Consider the following 12,984-nt stretch of genomic DNA (forward strand, 5'->3'; position numbering starts at 1 on the left):
GATTTCTTTGATTACCTGCTCCATTATCTTCCCTGGCACAGAAGTTAAACTAACTGGTCTGTAGTTTCCTGGGTTGTTATTATTTCCCTTTTTATAGATGGGCACTATATTTGCCCCCTTCCAGTCTTCTGGAATCTCCCCCGTCTCCCATGATTTCCCAAAGATAATAGCTAGAGGCTCAGATACCTCTTCTATTAACTCCTTGAGTATTCTAGGATGCATTTCATCAGGCCCTGGTGACTTGCAAGCATCTAACTTTTCTAAGTGATTTTTTACTTGCTCTTTTTTTATTTTATCTTCTAAACCTACCCTCTTCCCATAAGCATTCACTATACTAGACATTCCTTCAGACTTCTCAGTGAAGACCGAAACAAAGAAGTCATTAAGCATCTCTGCCATTTCCAAGTCTCCCGTTACTGTTTCAAGATACTGCTAAACTCTTACACAAGATCCTGACCATAATTATACCAAAAGAACCCCACAGGGGGGAAGTTAAGAATAGCAGCCTCTTTTCCTATGCAGAGCAGTTCATTGTCTCCTATGACTTAACTGGCTCAAGATCTCTGAAAGTCAACTTCATCGCACAAATGTGGGAAAAGCTTAGTAAATCTGAGATATGAAGGCGACAGACTATGAGGATCAGTAGCCACACGACCTACCTTCTCCGACAGAGTAAGAGACAGAATTGAATAGACTCCAGGACCCATTTAGCTGTCAACCACTGACAATCTAAGCTCTTCCTCCTTCCAACCTGGCCAGCACTGCCTGGGAACCATGTTGGTACCTGTGACACAGAGGACCCTTGGCAAAGGTCCTCTGTTCTTTGCAAACAACTCTCACCTCACATCTGACAAACTCACTACACCAACCATGTCTTGCAGGATATTTATCTGTAAGCAGAGTCAGGATAAGCTCTACCCTGACATCTGGTGGAAAGAATGTCAGAGTGTATTTGCATAGGCACGCCTACCCTATCCCAGACTGCTGAGCGGTGGGACTGCTTGGTGACAAATGACTCACCCTCAGTTGGGTGGTACTTGCTAGACAAGGGACATGGGTTCCAAAACCCAGTGAACTGAGAGAGGCTGGGGGCAGGTATCTGTGCCTGGTGGTGCAGTCCCCTTGTGGAGCCAGAAGCACCAGTTGCACCCCCTCCTCTCTCCACTGTGGAATATCAGAGTTGATTTTTTTTTATTCCCTCAAGAATCTAGATACAGGTTACTGAGCTGAAATCACTTTGGCTAATGGTGCACTAGCAGTGGGGCTCCCCTACTATGAGCTGGAATCACTAAAGAGCTGAAAATCACTAAAGAGCTGAAATTATTGAGCTGAGAGCACTGAGTACTGTGCTAACTAGTGGGGGAGCCTGAAGATATACTGTGGAACAGAGCAGCTGGCGGAGTGGAGCAGTTGCGGGGACGACTGGCGCGGATCACGGGACAGCTGGTGGCAGCAGAGCGGCTGGCATAGTGGAGTAGCTGTGGGACGAGTGGTGCGGCCCACAGAGTGAGCGGAGCCGAGCAGTTTTGCAGAGCGGCTCATGGAGCAGAGCAGCTGGTGGAGCAGAGCAGTTCCTGAGGACGGCTGGAGGAGCAGAGTGGAGCAGCTGGTACAGCGGAGCAATTCCTGGAGAAGGCGGAAGCAGAACCCACGGAGAGGCAGGGCAGTTGGCCCCGGACCACGTAAGTTGCCCCTTTCTACCCAGGCTGGGGGGAGGGACCTCTACAGATAACTCTTGAACTCTGGGGTGGCATTGACCAGAGACTTTTGGGTTGTTGGACTTTGGGGTGATTGGACTTAAAACCCTAAGGGGAAAAAGGACAGTGCCAAACGTACTTGGAGGTGGGTTTTTGTTTATGGTTTGTGTTATAACCCTGTTTGTGGTGTTTCTCCAATGGGATGCCGCATTGATTCCTTCCTTTACTAAAAAAGATTTTGCTACACTCAGACTCCGTGCTTGCGAGAGGGGAAGTATTGCCTCCTAGAGGCGCCCACGGGGGTGTGGTATGTAAGTGTCCCAGGTCACTGGGTGGGGGCTCGAACCGGTTATGCATTGTGTTACTGAAACGGAACCTCTGGATACTGAACCCGGCCCTTGTTGCTGCCAACTCAGAGGGGCAGAAGGGTTACATATCCATAAAGAATAACATGTAAGAAAGCTACATGAAAGCTCATAACTTGTTAAGATTCATAATCATTGCAAGATACTTGTACCGGTAACATTTAAATAATAATAAAACTATATTGAAAGTATGTTTTATGGTCTTAGGCCACGTCCACACTACAGAGTAAAATCGAAATTAATAAAATTGATTTTATAAAACAGATTTTATAAAATCGATTTTACGCGTCCACACTAGGGCACATTACTTCGGTGGTGTGTGTCCATGGTCCCAGGCTACCTTCGATTTCCGGAGCGGTGCACTCTGGGTAGCTCAGTAAAAGAATGGGACCAATAACTTCGATTTCCGTCCACACTAACCCTAAATCGATATAGTAATATCGATTTTAGGGTTACTCCGTTCGTTTATCTGGAGTACAGAAATCGATTTTAAGACCTCTTAAAATCGATTTTAAGTGCCTTGTAGTGTGGATGGGTACAGCGTTAAATCGATTTAACGCTGTTTAAATCGATTTAACGCTGTAGTGTGGACCTGGCCTTAATGTAGAAGTTAGCCACAAGGGGATAATAAGGCTTTGTCTACACTATGAGCGTTTTAGCGACATGGCTGTGCTGCTAAAAGGCGCGCAGTGTAGCTGCTGTTTGACGGTGGGAGAGAGCTCCCCTGCCAACAAAAAAGCTTCCACCGCCACCGAGAAGCAGCAGCGTTGTCAGCCGGAGAGTGCTCCTGCCGACAAAGCACTGTACACCCTGGCGCTTTTTGTCGGTCAAACTTCTGTCTTTCAGGGGCATGTGTGTTTAACATCCCTGAACGACAAAAGTTTTGCCGACGAAGTTCCAGTGTAGACAATGCCTACGTCTGGGTGATGGCCCATTCCATCAGGAGGAGTTATTGCCCTGCCCTGGTGAGCTGGGGATGGAATGCAAGGCTCTGTCCTCCAGCCTTGCTCCACCCCAAGACTTTCAACAGAAAACCATATGAGACAACTGCAAACAATCAAAACCACTTGGAGGTAAGAAAGGAACGTTACAAGAGGCAGAGAATGGCCCTGCCTATGAATAAAGACAAAAGGACTATTTTAGTATAACACAGAATGGGAAAAGGCACTCCATGTCCTCACAGTTAGGGGATGACTGACAAGCAGAGGTTTGCTTTTTTTATCCACAGCCTTCTACCAGATGCGCTTCCCATCCATCAGCGGTGACAGAGCTGTGTGACGCTGTGCGCAGTCCCAGGGACCATTCTGAGAGCTGAAAAGCAACAAGTCCCTTTTACCGAACCGAGACAAAGGAAGGGGCACAGCCAGGTTTGTGCCCCTCATCAGTGTCTGCTCTCCTGTGACCTAATGGCATGTGAGTTTCTATGCAGTTGTCACGGTAGTATAGACAGAAGGTAAATACACCCGGGCTTGTAGCTCTCTGCAGTCGTACAGTTTAGCACAAATGTTTGCTGTTGTACAGGGTTTTTTCATCCTTTGATTTTCAATGAAACAAGTGCCCCCACTCCAGGATGGAATAATACACAAAATGCGTGCACACACGCGCATGCACGAACACACACACACACACACACACACACACACACACACACACACACACACACACTAGTGAAGCTAGAGGTCTGGAGGACATCAAGCAAATCCACCAGGTACCGCACAAAGTCCATCATGGGGCCTGGTCCTTTGATTCCGAACCAAGAAAGGCCATGGCAAAGCTGCTGACTGCAGGTCACCCTGTAAAGTGCTTTGAAATGAACAGGCCTAAACAAACGGTAGGCAGAGGAAGGACAGTCAGGAGAGTCAGTTTCATTTTCCCCCACGTTACAGATTGGGAGATTAGGACCAGCGGTTTGCCCAAGGCAGCACAGAGGCAGAACTAGCATCCCAGACTCCTGCTCCCAAGTCCTTTGCCTTAGCCACAAGGCCATCCTTAACTAGGGAAGGGATTTCAGTGTAGAGAGGATGGAGCTGTTGTAAATGAGAGGAAAACACCATTTAAAATTAAAATATTATCAAATACCTCTACAATGTCTAAACAGGGGCAACCACAGGACTAATCCTTATCACAGAGACATCAAAGAGTCGGATCTGCTACTTCCCAGCTTTCACTTTGCTCCATTTAGCTAAAAATGGCATTTTATTAAAAGGGAGAGGGGGAAGGCTGATGAAAACGATAACGTTAACTTTGAAAGATGGGCTGCCTTTGTCTGCCGTAAGAATGCCACAGCTTAAAGCATCTTATCTGGGGAAGATTCAAGTGCTGTGTCTGCATTCAGCCTGACATGAATGCAGTGGGAGCTTTCAAATGCAAATTGCAGATTCACTTTAGAGACTACAATGTGAAATGAGGCTCCACACAAAGGAGAGGAGAAACATTTAAAATTTAAAAAAAAAAAAAAAAAAAAAAAAAGATAATAATATAGCAAACACTGTGGACCTCATTCCTCTCCACACCTGTGCTCTTTTAACCAGCTCAGCAAAGAGAGGAATTGACTGTGCTTCCTTGAAAGGAGTGAGAGTTCTTGGCTAAAGCATCCCCCAGCAATGGGAGTGACTGTAGCCTGGACTGGCCGAGTGTAGCTACTTCAATGGCTTGTGAGGGTCCACTTTTCCCTTCTTCCAAAGGGGAGCCTTTCCCGTGCCTCATTCTGCCATAGCCCCTGAATATTTGACCTGCAGTCCCCACCCCCACTATTCCAATCATAGCTATTGCTCTGTAATTAACTTAGTGTTCATGAAAAGTTCCCAGAGATTTCTCCTATGACAAATGGATATAAGCCCCCAGGAACTGTCCAGGGCCACAGGAACTATTTCCTTGCCCCTTACTGAACCTGCTGAAGATTGTGCTACACAACAGTGATTAGTGTCAGATTTCTATCCCAATCGGTACACCGCTGCTCTAGAAACACACAGGTAGGATTACTGGGACCCTTCAGGCTACATCCCCTAGGTAGAACCGAGCAATTGTTGTCTTTAAACTGCTGTTCCATAGTTGCTTTTCTTTGGAAGGTCCATGCAGGGTACAGAAGGCGGTTTATTGTGCTCTTAAGAAAGAATGCAGGAGTTTTTCCAGTCACTGGCTTGAATTATGATATATGCTCCAAATTCTGTTCTCACATACAGTGGTGTGACTTTGGAGTTACCCATTACAGCTAAGGCCCTGTCTTGCTATAACGTAGCTCACTGGGTTGTGATTATGTTGTCTTATGTAAGAGGCAGCTTGCTTTTCTGGGCCAATGGAACAGATCCAAGGAGTTTGCTGCTGTGAACCCTTGAGGTCCAAAACAAAAACTGAAATCACTGTCTATGACACTACAGCACTCAGAAAAGAAAGAGGTGCATAGTTAAGATGTGCTTGGCAATCTGGATTTCTAGCAAGAGGAGCCCAGAAAGCCAACAAGATAAGGGATTTGCTTTTCATGAGGCTAATCAAGGCAGCAAATTAGCACCGTTCAGTACTGTACAGTGAAACATATCATGGAGCAGGCTTAATCAAATCCATTGTGGATTGTGTGTAACAGGTAGAACTGCCAAAGGGGTTTCTGTTGGGGTGAAAATATAAAAGTTTGAAAATTACAGGCTGACAGGTTTGGAAGCAATTAAGGTAATAGGAGGAAAAGTGCTATCCATGAGGGAGGATTAGGGTGAAAAATGTTGGTGCTGCATACAGAATGTTCCCAAATGCTGCTGTTCCGGTGAGGTATTTTGGGACCAGCTCTGACAGATTTTTAGATATTAGTGTCCTCTGCAGATGTGGCAGGTGTTCAGATCTGTGAAAATTCTCAACTTTCTTATCACACTGTATTGCAGAAAGTACAGAAGCTCTGCACTGCAGAACCATTGTGCCTCATTTCCCTGTAAAAATGGAGACAGTAATACTGACCTATAACAGAGTGGATTATAGGACTGAATGTTTGCAATTCCATATGCCTTGCATTTGAAGATCTAAAAGTGCTTTACAAAGTATTATTGTCCTGGACCAGAAATCTACAAGGAAGAATGTTTGTGGTGTATTTTTAAGCTGTACAAAACCAGAAAGCACAGCAAATCTGGCAAAAAGCTCTTCCCGCATGCTTGAAGATTTATCTAAAACTTCCCAGAAATGAGGATGCTTGTTTGAAGTCTACTCAGTATCACCCATTAACACACAATAATCCACATCTAGAGCTGATTGGGAAAATGCAGACAAATTTTGCAAAAACTTTTCGTAATTTTTCACAGAAATAATCATCAATTATGCCCCTAGATGGAAACAGCAACCAGATTTTCATCCACTGTGGCCTGTACAAATATAATTTGTTTGTTTGTTTTTGTTTAAATCCTGCTAAAAGTAATGTGGAATCTTTTTCACAGGCCTGCATGGACAGTCCTCCAGAATGAATTAGACCTAATGCAAAGAGAATTCAGATCTTCTGCTCACAATGGGTTGTTGAAAACCTCTGACTGTGGTTTTTCTATACACGGTCTGTCCTTCACAGTTCTGTATTCAGTTTGTCCTTCATTTTTCCCCCCACTGTACTGTCTGCACGCAGCATTCACACAGCATGGCCAGTGCAGTATCTCCTGGCAACTAGGCATTCATTCTCAATTAATTTCCATTGACAATAAGAATAGATGATCATATCCGTGCAGGTTTTATTACAACACCAGCCAGCGCTGCCCTACTGGAAACAGTTAAGAGAGTATTTTGTCTGCTTTCCTACTAAAGATGGCTGATAATGTAAAGAACAGTGATGAGACCTGCAATAGCAGTTTCTTCCATAGATACACAGAGTTTAATGCCAGAAGAGACTCATTAAATCATCTTATGGCCTCCTGTATATCATGGGATTAAATTTCACCATTACCCCTGTATTGAACCCAATAATTTGTGTTTGACTAAAGCAAATCTTCCAGAAAGGCACCCAGTCTTTATTTGGAGACATCAAGAGATGTGCCTGTTTATTTACCACTTCTCTTGGTACTTGTTCCAATGGCATTAATACACAGTTATCCCATCACCTCTCCATCTTCTTTTTAGATGTTAAACAGATCGAGCTCTTTCAGGGTATGGCTACACTTGAAATTTCAAAGCGCTGCCGTGTGAGTGTAGTCGGAGCGCCAGCGCTGGGAGAGCGCTCTCCCAGCGCTGCACGTAAATCACATCCCTTATGGGTGTAGCTTGCAGCGCTGGGAGCCGCGCTCCCAGTGCTGCTGCCCTGATTACACTGAGGCTCTACAGCGCTGTATCTTGCACCGCTCAGGGGGGTGTTTTTTCACACCCCTGAGCGCAAAAGTTGCAGCGCTGTAAAGTGCCAGTGTAGCCATGGCCTAAGTCTCTAACGGTAACTATTTCCTCCAACACTCGAATCATTTTTGCAGCTCTTCACTGCACCCTCTCCAATTTCTCAACATCTTTTTCACAGTGTGGACACCAGAATAGGGCTCAGCATTCCAGTATCGCCTTCCCGCTCCTGCTCGCTATCCTCCTGTTCATACATCCAAGGATCACGTTAGCCCTTGTGCCACAGCATCGCACTGATAGCTCGTGTTCAGTTGTTTGTCTGCAATGACTTCTAAATCCCTTTTGGAGTAACTGCTTTCCAGGATACAGTCCCCAATCTGTAGGTGTGGCCTGCACTCCTTGTTCTAGATGTGTACCTTTGCACATGGCTGTATTCAAATACATTTTAATTGAATGGGCCTAGGTTAGTCTATGTTTTGAAGTCTATCAGTTAGCCAGTTCTTAATCCACTTACTGTGTGCTCTATTAACATTGTATGTGCTTATTTTATGCCATGTGTGGTCCCCACCAGGCCCAATGACTTTACCAAGTGCAGGGAAGGTTGTCAGATCCCAAAGCAAAGCTGAGACTTATGCCTTATGGAAAATGCTCCTGTTAGAAGATAAGAGATTCAGCCAAGCACAAACGGCGAAAACAATCCGTTCTTCCCTTTGGGTGTCTCTGCTCCTGGATACTCAGTCTTTCCCATGCCTCACTTTGGCTTGGGCATGGGGGGAGGGTTGATCGAAAGTATGGGTGAGATACGCCCTGCATGAATGACTCTTTCGTGCTGCAACATGGCACCAGTGATTAGGGCAGTGCCACAGGCTCACCTTGCTCCTTGTCGGTCCAAGCAGGATTCGGCACCAGCTCCCAGGCTCTAGCCAGTCAAATGCCCTTTCCCCCCCACACCCTCCCTCAAGGCAATGCCTTCCTCAGACCCACTTGGGAGCTGAGACTTGTGAGGTTGCCATTTCTGGCCTGGCATCAAGAGAAATGGGATTCGGAGCCTGATCTGCCCAGTTGGCCTTGCCACCCGCCTATCGATGCAATCTGCTTTGTACTTTCTCTGTTCCCGTTTCGGTGCCCTTCGCAGAGCACTAGCTCTGCTGCCGGCTCACTGCTGGCAAGAGTGGACCCTAGAGCCTGATTTACACTTACACTGTGGTTTCTCAGTGCTTGGTTACACAGCAGGTTTCAAATTGAAGACAGAAAACATGGTGGCAGCCTAAAAATATAGAAGAGAACTTTGTTCCTTCCTCTTCCCAGTGGTTTTCCTGAGATTGCAGCACACCTCTCCCCAGGCCCTTTGCTCTAGGGTCATGCTCCACTATGTTATTATTTGTTGTTATTGATATTGGGGGAGCCCCCAGGAGCCCCAGTCAATGAAGTGCACCCCACTATGCCCAGCGCTCTACAAACACAGTCCCTGCCCCAAAATTATGTATCTGCATCGGGTATTTACACAGCACCAATCCCCATACCCGACCGAGATATCATCTCCTGCTGTACGTGGCTATGGCCCTATACGGTAGGTAGAATGCAGCAAACAGAGCCCAGCCCAAAGATCTTGTGATTAGTATGAGGCCCCATAAATGTGCAAGGTGTCCCATCAAAAGGTCAAGAGACAGTCCTTATCAAACAGCATATAATCTAGAGCCTTGAGCCTGCTCTCATAGCAAAGTAACTCCAGTGAGTTCACCAGGACTACTCCTGATTCACACCGGTATAACTTGAAGCCAGGTCTACACTACAGACCTAAATTGGTATAACGACGTTGCTCAGAGATATGAAAAATCCACATCCGTGAGCGATGTAGTTAAACCGACCTAAGCCCCTATGTAGACATTGCTATGGCGACAGAAGACCTTCTTCCACAGCCATAGCTACCGCCTCTCGGGGAGGTGGATTAACTGTGCTGATGGGGGAAGCTCTCCTATCAGCGTAGGAGCATCTTCACGCAGCATACCTGCATGGGAGGAGCTGCGCTATTGTAGCGCTGTACATGAAGACAAGCCCTAAGATGAGAATAAGGCCTAGGTTAGGTATGTATATGGCGGGGAGATATGGCCTTCGGCAAGGTGTGGCACCTGCCTGATGCTATGTTGACCAATGGGGATGAGGGAGCATGAATCGTTGGCATAGACTCCAGAGGCAAAAGGCAACACAATACTGGAGAGTAGCAGCCTATAACATGGAGGGGCGCATGGTCTTCACAATCTCCCCAGATACTGCCCCGTCACATGCCTGAGTGTTCTGATGGGACAATCTCAGCAGGTGAAAAGGCAGTTCCTCCTCATGGCCTCCCTGCTGAGACTGCCAGCAAGGGGTCTACCTGTGAGGCTGGCATCTGTGCACTGGGAAATGCACTGAGACTACCTACTCGTTTCACATAAGCCACTGCAAATTCATCACTCACTTGTCTACCACTTCCTTGCCTGCGGCTGAGCCAGTGCCCTAGAGGCAATCTTCTCCATTTTCAACCCTCTCAGTTAACTCCCTTTGACTTGATTTTTAATATGAAACAGAGTTAGCCCAATTCGATCCCTTGACCTGTGTCCATAATTAATCTCTTTATTCCTACGTGTACTGTATCGCCTGATTCATGCTTTCCAGCTCCCATCTTTGCCTTAGATCTGCAAGGGTCCCCTATCCTGAAACCGATACCAGATTTGGATGCTGTGTGCTCAGAGATTAAATGAAATTCCAGTGTCAGACAATTTTGGCATCTCTAGTACTCACCTTTAGAAGAGATTATCTTCTGTCAATTCAAACAATGCATGAGTTCTGAGCTGACTGAGTGATTTGAAATCACACAGAACCTGCTGAGCCTTTCTAGTCTCTGGGACAGTTCATAGAAATGCAGGTGATGGGCTGGATTGTGGAGAGCTTCTGATCTGTCATTTAAAGAGATTAGCAAGAGGAAGGACAACCCAGATGCTTGCACCAGCATGCAATGGGGAGCTACTGGCAAACAGAAGCCTTGTAACAGAAAACTCTATGCTGCACTCCGTGGGTTCTGTACAACAATTTAGATGAACTGGAATGAGTAAAGTACCATCAAATTGTCATCTTTGAGTACAAAATTCAGTTAAAAAAACAAAATACTTGAAACACACATATTCTGGAAATGCAGCTTTTTAAGATCTGTTAAAAAAGAATTAAAAAAATAAAAATCCAAACAAGCTCACGGCCCAGCAAAGCATAACAGAAGTAGTGACAATCGTCTGGACCATGGCATATGGTATAAATATATAGGGATTAATTTACCATTTTAAGTAGAACAAATATGGCTATGTTACATCATTGGAGGTCATGTCAGTGTGCCAAGAATTCAGTCGGACAATAAATCATAGTGACTTGGCCATGGCTTGATTAGATAGTGGCAAACTGCAAAGAGGAAGGAAACACATCCTGCCAGCATGTGGGCTAGGTTCACAGAGCAGCTCAATCGGTTTTCTGTCTACAAATAAACGTGGTCAAGGAAATTCAGAAACAGACAATCTATGGAGGGAAAAGTCTCTAAAGCTGATAATAACAACAGGACTACGTCTCATGGTAGGTGGAGTAAGATGAAACCTTCGACAGATGCTCCAGGAACACGTCGCTCTACTGGCCCTCAGGCAAACCCTCCTCTTTATTGATAGGCAACCTTCACACAGAAGGTTTCTTCATTCTTGTCTTCATGGTCATTGATATAAATCAGAATCTCCTCCTCCCCGGTGCTCTGGCTTGGTGCAAACCGCAAGCCAATCGTGTACATCTCCCCTCCTCCAATCTGCAAAAAGAGTGAAATGACAGTGCTAAACATCTCCTTTCTCCCTACACCAGCATGGCTCGCATTAGCACACACATATGCATTCAGTACCAAGTTGCAAGAGGGGTCTGTTGGCTGACAAAATAGGCAAGGGAGGTGTGCCCAACAGTAACACATAAAATGTGATTTCTACCTGGTCCCCGGTGTCAGACATCCCAACCCACTGAGTTCAGACAGCACCACCCTTCCCTAGCAAACTCTTACAGAGTACAGAAGAAGTCTAAAGTTTTCAAACCGCATGAAGCTTATTCATAGACTCATAGACTTTAAGATCAGAAGGGACCATTATGATCATCTAGTCCGACCTCCTGCACAATGCAGGCCACAGAATCTCACCCACCCCTCCCGTAACAACTCCCTAACCTATGTCTGAGTTATTGAAGTCCTCAAATTGTGGTTTGAAGACCTCAAGCTGCAGAGAATCCTCCAGCAAGTGACTCATCTATTTCCAGTCTCCCTGAGCAAATGGTGCCGTTTTGCTGTGAGTGGAACATGCATTCTAGGATTCATGGTAAAAACCAAATGATGGACCCCACAACAGACCACGACATGCAGAAAAACATTCTTGGAGTGATTTTCAAACGTGTTTACCTCCCAGAACTCCTACTGAAGTCAATAGGTGCAACGTCTCTGAAAGTTAAGTTAGCCACTGGGCACTGGAGAAAATCATTAACTTTGGAAAACCTTTGAGGATTAAAAACCAGAAAGACAAGCAGGCCTACTGCAAGGGTTTCTGAGCTTCTCCCACCACTCTGTTTGGTTTGCTACCTCAAAGGAATCCTCCTTGAACTGCAGCAGGTCAGCTCGGTTGGTATGCAGGAAGTACATCCTCCTGGAGGGATATGGGTTCGTGTATGTGATCCGCTTGTTGGAGCCTTTCCCTCCGCCAGCAGGGAGTGTTATTTCAAATGCCTGTGGTTACATATAAGAAATCACAGCATTGTCATTTCAGTTCTGACATAGGCCAAGTCTGCAGTAAAAGCACAACTGTTTCCCATATAGTGTAGTAAACACCCACAGGAAGATTTCCCTTTATTCTGGACTCACTACCAAAATGTTCAGTAAATTTGCAGAGGGTCAGAATCCAGCAATGAGTTATTAGAACATGGAAACGAAGTGATTATGACCCAATCACAGACCATGTTCAGGCCATTTATGGAAGGAATAACAGAGACGTCTTCTGTTCTTGCTGCCAGGCATAGGGACTAGAAGATCCAAAAGGAGCTATCCAGTTCCCACTATCTATCGTTCTAAGGCTAACCGTGGATTCAAATCTCCTAGGACCATGTTCAAAGGAACAAGGGGCAGGTGGGTCCAAAGTACTCAAGACTGGCCCGAATCTTCTCCCTCCGAAGCCAATTGTTGAACCCTTATTAGGCCAAGGCTCAGTGTTTTTGAAAATCCCTTTCAAAATGTTTTGACCAGAAACTTTTAGGGGTGTCTTCAGGCTATCATGATCAGCCCCTTCTCTCCCCACTGCACACTCCATGGTTATGGTGTCAATGCTGGTTGCAATGCCTCGTGTCTGTTCATTAGTGCTGGTCAGAGGAACGTTTCTTCCTCCGCGGAGCCTTTGTAGGCTATTCCCAATGGCTGTGCTGGAGAGGGCCCACTTAAATCTAACCTGAAACCCTTTATTGATGGCTAAAGTGCTGCAGAGGCCTTGCACAGGGGAAACTTCCATTCACTGTGAATGCATTAGCTCCCTCACATCCCCCTGCTTCCCTCTCAGCTCCCAGGCAGCTCCCCCAGCCTGAATTCTGCAGCGAGTCTTTTGTATATA

General features: G+C 45.8%; 1 protein-coding gene across 14 annotated transcripts in view; it reads right to left on the reverse strand.

The window, feature by feature from the left end:
• Nucleotides 1-7,406: 7,406 nt before the first annotated feature.
• The window catches only part of NPHP4 (nephrocystin 4), a 103,585-nt gene continuing 98,007 nt past the window's right edge, over nt 7,407-12,984 (reverse strand). For all 14 annotated transcript variants that reach the window (XM_030537342.1, XM_030537336.1, XM_030537335.1 and 11 more), the window contains 2 exons: nt 11,970-12,113; nt 7,407-11,162 (listed from right to left, as the gene is read on the reverse strand). In XM_030537342.1, coding sequence (XP_030393202.1) covers nt 11,022-11,162; nt 11,970-12,113 — 285 coding nt within the window. In that variant the 3' untranslated portion in view covers nt 7,407-11,021. The remainder of the gene's footprint in view (nt 11,163-11,969; nt 12,114-12,984) is intronic.

The sequence above is a fragment of the Gopherus evgoodei genome, chromosome 18 (assembly GCF_007399415.2).
Source record: "Gopherus evgoodei ecotype Sinaloan lineage chromosome 18, rGopEvg1_v1.p, whole genome shotgun sequence".
In the NCBI taxonomy this organism is placed as follows: domain Eukaryota; kingdom Metazoa; phylum Chordata; order Testudines; family Testudinidae; genus Gopherus; species Gopherus evgoodei.